Source organism: Coregonus lavaretus (genome assembly GCF_964263955.1).
Source record: "Coregonus lavaretus genome assembly, contig: HAP1_SCAFFOLD_9479, whole genome shotgun sequence".
In the NCBI taxonomy this organism is placed as follows: domain Eukaryota; kingdom Metazoa; phylum Chordata; class Actinopteri; order Salmoniformes; family Salmonidae; genus Coregonus; species Coregonus lavaretus.
In genome coordinates this window covers 1-14,955 of record NW_028162448.1, presented here as the reverse complement: position 1 = coordinate 14,955, position 14,955 = coordinate 1, and the positions used below count along the sequence as shown (strand labels likewise).

The 14,955-nt window shown below is 43.2% G+C and overlaps 1 protein-coding gene across 1 annotated transcript; it reads right to left on the bottom strand.

The window, feature by feature from the left end:
* Positions 1 to 10,038: 10,038 nt before the first annotated feature.
* Positions 10,039 to 14,947, bottom strand: LOC311119228 (protein AF-10-like). Its single transcript, XM_084193954.1, has 4 exons — positions 14,671 to 14,947; positions 14,473 to 14,496; positions 14,284 to 14,365; positions 10,039 to 11,356 (listed from the first exon to the last, which is right to left on the bottom strand). The coding sequence occupies exons 1-4, from the start codon at positions 14,838 to 14,840 to the stop codon at positions 11,036 to 11,038; spliced, it is 597 nt and encodes a 198-aa protein (XP_084050080.1). The 5' UTR covers positions 14,841 to 14,947; the 3' UTR covers positions 10,039 to 11,035.
* Positions 14,948 to 14,955: the final 8 nt, after the last annotated feature.

Below are 14,955 nucleotides of genomic sequence, written 5' to 3'. Positions count from 1 at the left end.
CATTGTAGAATAATTGTGATGACATCAAAACTATGAAATAAACACATATGTAATCATGTAGTAACCAAAAAAGTGTTAAACAAATCAAAATATATTTTATATTTGAGATTCTTCAAAGTAGCCACCCTTTGCCTTGATGACAGCTTTGCACGCTCTTGGCATTCTCTCAACCAGCTTCATGAGGTAGTCACCTGGAATGCATTTCAATTAACAGGTGTGCTTTGTTAAAAGTTAATTTGTGGAATTTCTTTCCTTCTTAAAGCGTTTGAACCAATCAGTTGTGCTGTGACAAGGTAGGGGTGGTATACAGAATATAGCCCTATTTGGTAAAAGACCAAGTTCATATTATAGCAAGAACATCTCAAATAAGCAAAGAGAAACGACAGTCCATCATTACTTTAAGACATGAAGGTCAGTCAATCCGGAAAATGTCAAGAACTTTAAAAGTTTCTTCAAGCGCAGTCGCAAAAACCATTAAGCGCTATGATGAAACTGGCTCTCATGAGGACCGCCACAGGAAAGGAAGACCCAGAGTTACCTCTGCTGCAGAGGATAAGTTCATTAGAGTTACCAGATTCAGAAATTGCAGCCCAAATAAATGCTTCACAGAGTTCAAGTAATAGACACATCTCAACATTAACTGTTCAGAGGAGACTGCGTGAATCAGGCCTTCATGGTCAAATTTCTGCAAAGAAACCACTACTAAAGGACACCCAATAAGAAGAAGAGACTTGCTTGGGCCAAGAAACACGAGCAATGGACATTAGACCGGTGGAAAGCTGTCCTTTGGTCTGATGAGTCCAAATTTGAGATTTTTTGATCCAAACGCTGTGTCTTTGTGAGACGTAGAGCAGGTGAACGGATGATCTCTGAATGTGTAGTTCACAATGTAAAGCATGGAGGAAGAGGTGTTATGGCGTGGGGGTGCTTTGCTGGTGATACTGTCTGTGATTTATTTAGAATTCAAGGCACACTTAACCAGCATGGCTACCACAGCATTCTGCAGCGATACGTCATCCCATCTGGTTTGCGCTTAGTGGGACTATCATTTGTTTTTCAACAGGACAATGACCCAACACACCTCCAGGCTGTGTAAGGGCTATTAGACCCAAGAAGGAGAGTGATGGAGTGCTGCATCAGATGACCTGGCCTCCACAATCCACCGACCTCAACCCAATTGAGATGAGTCGGATGGCAGAGTGAAGGAAAAGCAGCCAACAAGTGCTCAGCATATGTGGGAACTCCTTCAAGACTGTTGGAAAAGCATTCCAGGTGAAGCTGGTTGAGAGAATGCCAAGAGTGTGCAAAGCTGTCATTAAGGCAAAGGGTGGTTACTTTGAAGAATCTCAAATAGAAAATATATTTTGATTTGTTTAACACTTTTTTAGTTACTACATGATTCCATATGTGTTATTTCATAGTTTTGATGTCTTCACTATTTATTCTACAATTTAGAAAATAGTAAAAAATAAAGAAAAACCCTTGAATGAGTAGGTTGTGTCTAGACTGGTACTCTAAATTCAGTATCTAAGTGTCTCTCTCTCTCTCTCTCTACAATAATAATAATATAATATGCCATTTAGCAGACGCTTTTATCCAAAGCGACTTACAGTCATGCGGCATATTTTTTTTTTTGTGTATGGGTGGTCCCGGGGATCGAACCACACTACCCTGGCGTTACAAGCACCAGGCTCTACCAGCTGAGCTACAGAGGACTCTCTCTCTCTCTCTCTCTCTCTCTCTCTCTCTCTCTCTCTCTCTCTCTCTCTCTCTCTCTCTCTCTCTCTCTCTCTCTCTCTCTCTCCCTCTCTCTCTCTCTCTTCTCTCTCTCTCTCTCTCTCTCTCTCTCTCTCTCTCTCTCTCTCTCTCTCTCTCTTCTCTCTCTCTCTCTCTCTCTCTCTCCTCTCTCTCTCTCTCTCTCTCTCTCTCTCTCTCTCTCTCAATTCAATGGGCTTTATTGACATGGGAAATTGTGGCGCTGTCATGGGGCTCTGTGGGGTCTGTTTGTGTTTGTGAACAGAGCCCCAGGACCAGCTTGCTTAGGGGACTCTTCTCCAGGTTAATCTCTCTGTAGGTGATGGCTTTGTTATGGAAGTTTTGGGAATCGCTTCCTTTTAGGTGGTTGTAGAATTTAATGGCTATTTTCTGGATTTGGATAATTAGCAGGTATCGGCCTAATTCTGCTCTGCATGCATTATTTGGTGTTTTCCGAATTGGGATGTCGAATTATATGTTCATTTTGATGGCGTAGAAGGCCGTTCTTGCCTTGTCTCTCAGATCGTTCACAGCTTTGTGGAAGTTACCTGTGGTGCTGATGTTTAGGCGGAGGTATGTATCGTTTTTTTGTGTGCTCTAGGGGGGTGTCTAGATGGAATTTGTATTTGTGGTCCTGGCAACTGGACCTTTTTTGGAACACCATTATTTTTATCTTACTGAGATTTACTGTCAGGGCCCAGGTCTGACAGAATCTGTGCAGAAGATCTAGGTGCTGCTGTAGGCCCTCCTTGGTTGGTGACAGAAGCACCAGATAATCAGCAAACAGTAAACATTTGACTTCAGATTCTAGTAGGGTGAGGCCGGGTGCTGCAGACTGTTCTAGTGCCCTCGCCAATTCGTTGATATTTATGTTGAAGAGGGTGGGGCTCAAGCTGCATCCCTGTCTCACTCCACGGCCCTGTGGAAGGAAATGTGTGTGTTTTTTTTAACCAATTTTAACCCCACGTTTGTGTACATGGATTTTAAAATGTTGTATGTTTTTCCCCCAACAATGGTTTCCATCAATTTGTATAGCAGAACCTCATGCCAAATTGAGTCAAAAGCTTTTTTGAAATCAGCAAAGCATGAGAAGACTTTGCCTTTGTTTAGAATTATTTGTTTGTCAATTAGGGTGTGTAGGGTAAATACGTGGACTGTCGCACAGTAATTTGGTTAAAAGCCAATTTTACATTCGCTCAGAACATTGTTTTCACTGAGGAAATGTACGAGTCTGTTGTTAATGATAGTGCAGAGGATTTTCCCAAGGTTGCTCTTGACGCATATCCCACGGGAGTTATTTGGGTCAAATTTGTCTTCACTTTTGTGAATTGTGGTGATCAGTCCTTGGTTCCAAATACTGGGGAAGATTCCAGAGCTGAGGATGATGTTAAAGAGTTTAAGTATAGCCAATTGGAATTCGTGGTCTGTATATTTTATAATTTAATGTAGGATACCTCCCTCTCCAACCCCCCATTCTATCCACCCCTCCACTTACAGCACTTCCTTTCTTCTTATCACACACACACACACACACACACACACACACACACACACACACACACACACACACACACACACACACACACACACACACACACACACACACACACACACACACACACACATTCTGTTACAATATAAAACTTCTACTATAGTATTACATTAACAGTAATATACTTTCCAGCTCTCATTGAATCTGCCTACTTGGAGGGTGAGTCTCTGATGTCTTCAGGTTTGGTGGTTTGTGTTTGGTTCAATTCTTTCACTCAAATTTTAAGTTTCAAATTTAATTAGTCGTATGTACAGGATACACATGGTATATACCGTCCAACAAAATGCTCACTTGCAGGTTCCTTCTCGAAAATGCAACAACAATAAGAAATAATAAAATATAAAAATACGAACATAAAGTAAATGTCTCAGTAGAATAGAAGAAACATTTTAGCATAATTATAGTACAGGAAGGCACAATTTATAGTCCAAAATTTACACGCTTTGGGGGGAAAGGGTTTAAATTGTGCAGTATTTAGCATAATAATGAGTCTGATAGCAGCAGTTGTGATGTGTATGTAGCATGAACGTGTGTGTGTGTGTGTGTGTGTGTATGTTTGTTTGTGTGGATCGACTCAGAACTGGTACTCCCTGTGTATAGCCATGTTATTTTTACTAATTATTGTGAATTTATTCCTCGGGTCACTATTTCTATCTTATTTTAAACTCTGCGTTGTTGGAAAAGGACCCGTAAGTAAGCATTTAAATGTTAGTCTGCACCTGTTGTCTACGAAGCACGTGACAAATAACATTTGATTTGATTGATTTGATGAGTGTATATCTGCCTGGGTGTGTGCGTGAGTGAGTGCATGTGTGCTACGGTGTGGAGAGTCAGTGCAGGTGGTCAGTCCAGTTCAAGTGTTCAGCAGTCTGATGGCTTGTAGATAGAAACTGTCTCTGAGCCTGTTGGTATCAGACCTCATACTCTGATACTGTCTGCCTGGCGGTGAGGGAGAGAACAGCTCGTGGCTGGGGTGTGTGGGGTCCTTGATGATGCTACGTGCCTTCCTCAGGCACCGTTTCAAGTGGATATCCTGGATGGGTGGGAGCAAGGTCCTGGTCCGTACTGGGCCATCTTCACCCCCAGCTGGAGGGCCTTGCAGTCATGGACGAAGGAATTCCCGTACCAGGCAGAGATGCAACCGGTCAGGACACTCTTGACGGTGCAGCAGTAGTATTTAGAGAGGACCCGGGGTGGCATGCTACATTTCTTCATCCGCCTTAGGAAGTAGAGACGCTGTTGCGGCCTCTTGACAAGAGTAGTGTTGTTGTTGGTCCTGGTACATGTTGAGTCCTCGGTGATGTGGATGCCGAGGAACTTAAAACGGCTGACTCTCTCCACTGGAGTCCCGTTGATGTGGATCGGGGCATGTTCTCTCCTAACTCCTAACTTCTCTACTGATTAGTGTCTTTGGCTGTCTGAGAGAGCCACTGGTTTTGGTCCACTTGATGTGGGTATTTGCGAATGTGTGTGTGCGTGTGATTGTGCGTATGTGCACGGTCTCAAGGGCTTTAAGATTATGTTGACAAAAGGTGCACCTGGTGCCCTTAGATTGAGTTTCTACCCCCTCGTCCCCTCTCCTCCTCCCTCGTCCCCCATTAACCCAGTTGTTGTCTTGGGAATATTTAGAGATTAATGGTACGATTTTAACGTTAATGTCTGTTGAGAGGCTTGGGGGAGGGTGTATTCCCAAATCAAATCAAATTTTATTTGCCACATGCGCCGAATACAACAGGTGTAGACATTAAAGTGAAATGCTTACTTACAAGCCCTTAACCAACAATGCAGTTTAAGAAAAAAATAAAAATAGCAAATAATTAAAGAGCAGCAGTAAAATGCAAATAGTCTGGGTAGCCATGATTAGCTGTTCAGCAGTCTCATGGCTTGGGGGTAGGAGCTGTTAAGAAGCCTTTTGGACCTGTACTTGGCACTCCGGTACCACTTGCCGTGCGGTAGCAGAGAGAACAGTCTATGACTAGGGTGGCGGGAGTCTTTGATAATTTGTAGGGCCTTCCACTGACACTGCCTGGTATAGAGGTCCTGGATGGCAGGAAGCTTGGCCCCAGTGATGTACTGGGCCGTACGCACTACCCTCTGTAGTGCCTTGCGGTCGGAGACCGAGCAGTTGCCATACCAGGCGGTGATGCAACCAGTCAGGATGCTCTCGATGGTGCAGAAATTAGTAAAGTGTTGGGATGAAGGTTGTCTTAATCCAGCTAACCTGACCTAAAAACACTGTTGTCTTTCAGAGTGTCAAAGAAGAACAAACATCAATGCTGAAGTCTTTATGGCCTGGTGTGTTTTTCTTTACATCATAGCAATGACTTTTTATTTCCTTTATCACGCACGCACGCACGCACGCACGCACGCACGCACGCACGCACGCACGCACGCACGCACGCACGCACGCACGCACGCACGCACGCACGCACGCACACACACACACACACACACACACACACACACACACACACACACACACACACACACACACACACACACATAATAAATGGCCTTCCACACACCTGCAGGTGAGTGGGTCTCCGTGTGCGTGGCGCAGCCTGAGGGTCGCGGGACTAAAATGGATGGCCCTACTTGGGTCTGGACATTACACCCAATATAAATCGTCTTCCCCTGACATCCAGCAGGAATTATTTAATATAGCCTTATAGGAACGACTCAGGTCCTTCCTGGACTAGGTTATATTATTCATTATTATGAGTCCAGTAATGAGCCAATGACGTGTCTATTTTTACCTGATGATCACACAAGCCATGACGTCTCCGATCTATATCCCATCACATTCATCATGACATTCATATCTACCATCCTAGGCTGTCTGGGTAATGATGGTCCATCTCTCATTCTGATCCTGTACCGAGAAACACACAGCCCCGACCTGAGCTGCTAAACAGACCCGTTCACCCAGCCTACTGTGACATAACGTGAAATGTTTTATTTATTCACCGATAAGAGCAATCCATTTATTAATCAATGAATGTTGATCCTCACAGGTGGAATTTAAAAGCATGCTAACTGGGGGACATTAACTTGAATTGGTTTTTAGTTAGGAAATGCTAATAGTTTTAGAAGAAGTGGCAATCCCTAGTTGAACAAAACCAAAGCGTGGATTGCAGTTTCACCTCGTCCATTGACTGCTTTCAAGGTAAGGAAACAAATATGTAAATGTTTAATTTGGCTGAACCATCCCTTTAAATTCTTGGAAACGTTCGTCATCAGTTGACAGACTAGGTTACAGCAGAGCTTTCCATCTAGAATAAAGGCCTCGGGACTGCAGTAGGCCTAGGTCAAAACTAACCGTGAAAGCATTCAAAAATAAAAGTAGCCTAATGTATTCTCGTCGGAGAGTGCTCGGGGTAAAGGTAGATAGGCCTACAATTATTAAAAATAAAAAGGGCTATAAATAGATGCGTGTGTAGCGTTGCCTACAGACCTAACCTGTTTCTACAGTTCTACTGTTCACGCCAATAGTCATTGCATTTTGGTATACCAGAGGTACATTCATTTCCAATGGATAGCTGTGTTTGCCTTGCAGCATTGCGTTGCAGAGGCAGTTGCAGGGCGTTCTGTGTGGTGCATACATTGGATGTATCAAACGTATGTGTCAAACTGTACCCATAGACGGCTTGCCAGAAATGGTAGCAGAAGGTGTATGTTGAACTTTTGTTGGACACAGCCAGATGATGCTGCGTACCATTTTGCGTAAAAGCACTGTCAGTGTGATCGAGGCGTTTAGCCTACGCGAGGCATACAATTTGTGATGCTTGTATTTCCCCATGGCGATGGGGAATAGCAGAAATAAAACAACAGACTGTTTTTAGAGTCTAATTTCCTTCTTCATAGAGCAATGCTGTTTTAAACAGTGAGACATTTCAGACACTGGCTGACTAACGGTCTAGCGTTTGTCGTTTTACATGTAGGAGCCGAAGTCAGCGGTGACGAATCTGGGCTAATACCGCAGTCTGCTGCACCTCGTTCGGTTTACAGATCAACTCCACCCAGCTGACAGCTGGAAAACGCTGTTACTACACACGCCTAAACTGCGGAAAGCTGCAGCAGTCCACACAGCCTTAAAATAAACCTTATTTTGTTCTGAAATGTATTTATTTATTCAAACCCTGTTTCGTCTTTAGTGTACATTTAGAAAGCTATCTTTTGTAGCCTAGTTCTGAAGCAATGCATGCTATGAAAATATCCTATTTAGAAGTGTAACTAATATAAATGCAGCATTTACCATGCATGTTTTTTTTATTTGCCCTTTGCCAAATAAAGAAGTATAAATAATATGTGTTCACGATATTTGCCATAGACCTATTATAATTTATTTTAGGCCTACATTATCAGATTTTTTTGTGTAAAAATGTCAAATGTATTTGTTCAATAACAAATAGTGAGTGAGTGATAATTTACTAAATATATATTTCTACAAATTCTCAAATGATTAGTATTGACATTATTTAATGGGCTACACACACCGACCCTTACGATTTATTTGTCTCTAGTTTCCAGACGTTAAAGAATGAGAGAGTACCGATCGAGGCCTCCTCCCCTCTCTCTTTCCGCTGTCTGTGACCCTTGGGCAGGCAGAGTGGCTGGGAAATCCCCCTGCTCTGGAAGAGGCCTGCTGGAGTTCAGGAGTGGACTACAGAGAGATGAAGATTAGGAAAAGAGAGAGAGGAGACTGAGGGAGAGAGAGATTAGTGTCAAATGGAAGCTTCATATAACTGTGTGGACTGTCTCACACACACACACATACATATACACACTAAGATTTATACTGAATCCTTCACTCAGTCGTATAGGTAAATAGCTAGAAAGGGCATCCAAAGCCTGTGTGTGTTTGGAGGGGAAGAAGTACAGAACAGAGAGGAGGAGCAGTAGTTATGAAGGAGTATGGAGAGGGATGGGGGGATGGACAGAGGAGTGTCAATTAGCAGAAGAATACAGGCTCTGTGTGTGAAGAGGGATGAGGGATAATCCTGCTGCTTCTCCTCAGGACCATTATCCTACAGGAGAGGAACCTGTAGCCTACACAGACACACACATCTGATGCCGGTGATATTCCATGGGAATCCCGTCAGCTGCTCCCGAACGCTTCAGTGCTTCCCTCTCCCTCTATTCTCTGTCTCTCTGTTCCTGGCCCTAAACACCTCTGTCAGAGTGATATGGTTCCATTCTGAACTGGAATCTTGGCCAGGCAGCTGGGAGCAAGTTTTCCCTGGATCATCACCCTCACAACACACACACAGAGGATTAACCCTCTCACGTCTCCCATAATGATTTAAACCCAACTACAGCTGCTAATGGTTTTCCTCAGTAGTTATTCTAACTGTTAAATGTTAATTTCAATGACTAAATTCATGTTTAATTTAAATACAAGTTTATATGAATTACTAAATACGTGTTTAATTATTTTTACTTATGACTTCTTTTGAGCTCTTCATCTGGACATTTTGGGCCAGTTTCCTGGTTCCAGATGAGCCTAGTCCTGGACTAATAGGAATGCTCAATGGAGAATTGTGTGTGAAACTACTGATGTTCTGCGGCATAGTGTTTTGATTTTTGATCAGGCACCTCATCGGGCAGCATGGGGGTCCTCACTCAGCTGTTAACCCCACCCCCGGGGAGAAGCAGTGGCTGCTGGGAGGTGATCAATGATGGACAACGGCTCTGCTCCCACCCCAGAATGGGAATGCTGTGAATGGATTGAATGAGAGGGAGGAGAGGATAAAGGGGTGATGAAAAAGGACAGGGGAGGAGGGAATGAGTGGTGGACAAGGAGGTAGGGAGGGGGCATGTTTAAACAGCCTGGACTTGAGTGACAGGGCTGATAGAGGGTGAGGGTTGAAGAGTTGCTGGGGGGCTGAGATGTGAGGCGAAAGTGAGCTTTTAATTCCCCGAGCAGAAGCAGATGTAGCAGAATGGTACACACACACACTGCTAGGCAGCTGGAAGTCATCAGGGACAGGGGTGCACAGTGTGTGTCTGTTTGCTGGGGCAGGGGGAACCTGGACCACTATAAAAGGGGCATGCAGAAACTGCTAAACACTAGAGAAAAGACCGCAAACGAGAGAGAGCATGAGAGAGTCAGTGTTTGTCATCCCTTCATCCATCCAGAGATGGAGGTAAACAAAGAGAAACACGTTATTAGACAGCAGGTTTAAGGGAGGTAGATCCGTTCTTTATTCAACCAAAGCATAAAAATGCAGATGAGAAAAAGCACTTGAACAGAGCTGTTAATCAAGCTTTAACGATCTTCCCACTCCAATAACGTCGTCCCACTAACTACAAACCACACCATGACGACATCACGACACAGGCTTCCTGTAATAGTCCTCCTCCTCCTTCACCAAGTCAGCTCTCTTTCTTTATCCAGAACGCTTCTTTATTTTGGTGACTTGAAATAGAAACTTTTGAGGATGTTTTCTGATTTTTCAGTTGTACAAAATTGATCCAAACAAAAGTGAACACGGATGGAAACATGGTGCCCAGAGGTTGAGTATAAAATAAAACAAGTAAAAATAAGCAGTGTGAAACTTATAAAAACAACAAAACAATGTCCCTGCACATATAAAAATAAATTAATACTTTGTGTTCAGTCACCATCTCCTATTGTCTGGTCATAAGATTCACACACACAAAATGAGGTTTCATTGGCTATCCTTCACACCAGCACGCCCAATCACAATCACTTATTTACACCCCAAAGCCAATGAAAAATATATATTTATTTACACAAACGAGGTAAAAACTGTGCCATTGAACCCACACCCCTCCCCACAATAACAGCTATGTACACCACCAACCACCTCCATTCACCAGTAGTTCAATCTTAATACACAACTATTTGTTTCCATCAAAAATGTTTCCAGCAAGATTTGAGTGAGAAAAACTTTAAACAGTAGTATAAAACAAATGCTTGAAAGAACAGCTGGCACTTATAAATAAATAAAAAGAGATCATTTATAAAGTTGGCTTCTGTATTTTGTGAAAGCAGCTAAATACATTTCCTGGTTTCCAGCTTCTCAGAATGTGTTGCTTGATCTGTTGCCTGGGCAACGCAGCTTGACAGCCAGTAATATGGTGAGAATGGATGACTGACAGGAGAGACAGGAAGAGGAGCATGAGTAACCCCGCCCCCTCAGCCTTAGGCACTTGGGGATTGGACCCTGACTGGCCAGTCATGAATGTTGTGGATTCCTATTGGCCGATGCGGAGGGTTGTGGGCCCTAATCGGCTGGTTTTTGTGTGTGAGGTAGGTACAGCAGAAAGACAGTCATAGCAAGGCTTCCATGACTGAGCGGTCAGTCAGTCAGTCAGTCTTACATTAGAGTGGTCTCTGGTCAAGTCTTATGCTGGTCCATACGCGCAGATAGAGAGGTACCAGCAGTTACATGTTACATGTTCAGTACACAACTCCTCCCTCTCTTAAAACTGTCCAATGAGTCATACTTCCCAGACCTCATCTCTCCAGCAGAGCTGTGAGTCAGTCAGCTATGTTAGTGTCCTGATAGTTTTGGGAGTTTGTAGTAATTGTAGTTCTATGTGGACTAGCTTGTGTGCTGAACACACAGCACTGATCAGAGATGCTATGATGGCGGAAACCCCTGAGAGATAGAGAGATGGATAGTAAGAGAGAGAAAGAGAGAGATAGATAGAGAATAGAGAGAATGAGCAACAGAAGGAAAGAGAGAGCTGTTTTGTGGGTCAGGTCTTCTCCTGTCCAGTGACTCCTACAGCTTTCTCAGCCAGCCGGGACTTCTGTGCAGCGGCGTGTGTGTGTGTGTCGGGGTGTGTGTGTGTGTCGGGGTGTGTGTGTGTGTCGGGGTGTGTGTGCAGTGCCAGGAAGGGGTTGGCGGTGATGGTTCCCTGGCCGTGGGCGTTGGAGGAGGAAAGAAGGGAGGTGATGGGCAGCTGAGCGGAGGAGAGAGGGATGGAGGGAAGCTGGGAGGAGGAGGAGAGAGACTGGAGTTGGTGGAGGTCCTGTTGTTGCTGCATCAACTGGTAAAATAACACCTGATGCTGTTCCTGGAGAGAGGGAGGGAGAGAGAGATATTTTAATAATGTGACCTCAGATAAATAAAGGCGCCCGCATACTTGGGTCGGTTTGCTCCTAGCTTTGTGAAGCGAACGTCTGTGCCTCGTATACTCCCTTAAAGCTGCAATCTGCAGTACAAACAATAACAAAGCGTCACCTTGTCACTGATTTGGTAAACGGCTGAGGGATGGGGCTGGAGAAATGTAACCACTCTCAAATTCATAGACAGAGCTATGGATGCAAGGACTGACCATCCATGATATCAAAATTATCGTTTTAACCATGTTATGAGGCTGTACAGTGTTTGTTTACATATACAAATATTGGAGTAAAACAAGCTTCTATTTTGGGTTCTGATGGAGTACGACAGTTGAACTAAGCTCATGTGGCATTTATACATTATATTCTTCAAGAATCAGTGGGTACATATCATTCATTTAAGTGTCTAAAAATGGATGTAGCAAGTGCAGATTGCCCCATTAAAAAGGACCTTCGCTTGAAAACGAGAAAAGGTGGCAATATTACTGTTTGTCCCTCTTGAGAAGCCATAGCAACAACATAGTCTGTATAAACTTCCTCAAAATAGTCTGAATTAATCAAAGATAAATCAAGAAATCTGTAATTAATGTTGACATTTTTACAGAGGTCTTAGTCGGGCAATTTTGCATCTAACTAAGATGTTTGGTGCAGTATTTCTCCAGTGAGAAAACACTTAATTGAAGATCCCATCCATCGTTCCCACTCCTACTAGGAGTAGTACTGTTGACCAATCCCTGACAAAGGGGCATAGACTTCGGCTACCGAACTTCGACTTGCCTCAAGAACATATTTGTGTGAGCGAACAGTCGAAAAAAGCCATACCGAACAACAAAACGAACTAAAACGTCACTCAATTTCATCATAATATTGGAAAACCTCCCTGGTCTTTGTGGTTGAATCTGTGCTTGAAATTCACTGCTCGACTGAGGGACTTAGCAGATAATTGTATGTGTGGGGTACAGAGATGGGGTATTCATTTAAAAAGCATGTTTAACACTATTATTGCACATAGAGTGAGTATATGCAACTTGTGAAGCACATTTTGTGACATGTTAAGCACATATTGTGACTTGCTAAGCACATTTGTACTTATTTGGGTTTGCCATAACAAAAGGGTTGAATACTTTTTTCTCGTTTTTCAAGTGAAGGTCTTTTTTGAGGGAGTATGCAAGGCACAGTTGTTCCCTTCGCCTAGATGAGTTCTGCTAGGAGCAAACTGAACCTAGTATGTGTGCACCTTTACACGGATGTCAGTGGTATCTTTTAGTTCTGATTGTAACCAACATTTTTCAAGACGATTTTGCTCTGTGGTGGGTATTATCATTAAAAAAATTGTACTTGCAATTTTAACTGGCTAAGGACGATTTATTTGACAGTCATTCTGTACAACTAAAATAAAGTATTTCATTTCCTCGTTTACCACGACAAATCTACTATGGCCGTAACCCTACACATTTTATGAATGGAAAGATCATGGTGTAGGATACATTAATCCATTAATAATTTTACTTGTCTGAATCGAATATGGACGTTTCTTATCAAGAGGGGAAAAGGATATCTTCCTGAACTGTAGGCTACACATTTTACATTTGTAACAAAATAGTGATTGTGTTGTATTTTGAATCAAATGTTATTGTATTCTAATATTGTGCGCATAGTGGAGATGTATTTATTTGTAGAACAACGTGATAACACCCAATAGTGAACATTTGTAATTTCGTACAGGGCTACTGTTTGAAATAGTTATTTGGCCAATAGGCCTATATACTGTGGCATATTGTAGCCTACTTTATTGAAGAAACAATGTCTGAAATGGAAAGAAATGTGGTAGGGAAAATAATTTCTTATTATTTGGAAGTCATTATCCATAGAAACAGATGCAAAGAGCTTAGTTTTATGATGACATTGAAATAGTCTATCACACACATTGATGCAATCCACGTCACTTTCATTTACAATGTGGTAGGCTAATTGATAAAAAATCGGTCTAAAATAACTTTATAATCAGCGTAATTGACATAGGCTACATTTACAGTCTAATCATTTTATTTCAGTTGTAATACGTCATTCTTCCATTTCTCTTATTCATATTTTGATTTAGTTGTTCCTGATAGGATGTTTCTTCAGTAGTGAAGGCAGACAATTACCATTTCTGCTGTCTAATATCTAGCCGGCTTGACACCGTAACAGCGTCAGATCAGCTGGTGTAGTAGTTTTATGCCGCTCTTTTTTCGTTGCAACCAGGGTTATTTTAACTCTGAGCTCTGTATGCAATCAGGCCTTAATGTCCCAAAAAACGTTGCAGTTGTATCCTACTGCCCAACGAGGCCTATGCAATTCCAACGGCCAATGCGCATTTTGCGCACTCCGTATCTCAAAGCCATATCAAATATCTTTGTTGTAAAATAGTTGCTATTGAGCTCAAAATTGAGAGCTGAGAAATAAAAAATGTACCTAAAGAAAGCTGATAATCTCCAACTGTGACAACAAGATAGCTGTGTTTTGCCGGCAATAGGATTTTTAGACATTATTCAAATCAGAACACGTTGTTTTCTCACTGAGCATTTTATTCCCCGGGAAGGAGAGAGAGTGGTTCGATCAACACAGCAGCAGGCCCCAGTGAAACCGGTACAGGAGCAGGCAGACAGACACTTTCATTACAGGAATCATGAGGATCATGCACTTTACTGTTTGACCAAAATCATGGTTTTAGCCTCCTAAAAAAATAGGGCAATTTGAGAGAGGTGACCATGTAGAATGTGCAGCTCGCACTGATGCAACCAATTAAAAATGTAACTCGCACAGCCAAGTCAAAGGGTCGCAAAATGCGACTAAAATGGTGGCAGTCTGGAGCCCTGGTGTGTGTGTGTGTGTTTACCGCAGACGGCTGTGAAGACAGTAGCTGTTGTAGCTGGTTCTGGTGCAGTAAGAGCCTCTGCTGCTCAGAAAAGGCACCCAACCTGAAAACACACAAAGACATACACACACACAGTTAGAAAACTACAACACACACACACACACACACACACACGCACACACGCACACACACACGCACACACTCTCTCACCTGCTTTTAGCAGTAGCTGAGCTGCTGTAATCCAATAGGAAAGCAGAGAGGAAGAAAAGATAAGGAAATTAACTTGAAACTAAAGACAGAGCGAGAGACAGCCATGTCAATCAATGGAAGGACAGACAGATAGCCAGCCAGCATGACATAGACTACCAGGTAGCCAGACAGACAGGCAGGCAGATGTAGTGTACGTACCTGTTGTTGATGGAGCTGGAGATGGGCAGAGTGGCGCTGGTGCCCGGTGTGGAGGTGTGTGTGTAGGTGTATGTGTGAGGGCTGGAGGTGGTCTGTATGACTCTGTTCAGAGCACCCACTACCCCCCCCATCCCTAGCCCCGCCCCCCCTCCCAGCAGCATTGTTCCCATGGCAACCCCGTTGAGCTGAGGCGGCTGGGGGGGGCTGTGAGAGACGGAGTGGGGGGTGGAGAGAGAAGAGGTAGAGCTACCACTACTGCGGCCACACAACACGCTATCCTGAGAG

Excerpts from the sequence above, each read along its gene's own strand:
- LOC311119228 (XM_084193954.1), bottom strand. The coding sequence starts at position 14,840 with ATGGGAACAATGCTGCTGGGAGGGGGGGCGGGGCTAGGGATGGGGGGG. Across the intron at positions 14,497-14,670 it reads TCCAGCTCCATCAACAACAG|CAGCTCAGCTACTGCTAAAA; the intron begins GTACGTACACTA and ends ATTGGATTACAG. Across the intron at positions 11,357-14,283 it reads TGTCTTCACAGCCGTCTGCG|GAACAGCATCAGGTGTTATT; the intron begins GTAAACACACAC and ends CCCTCTCTCCAG.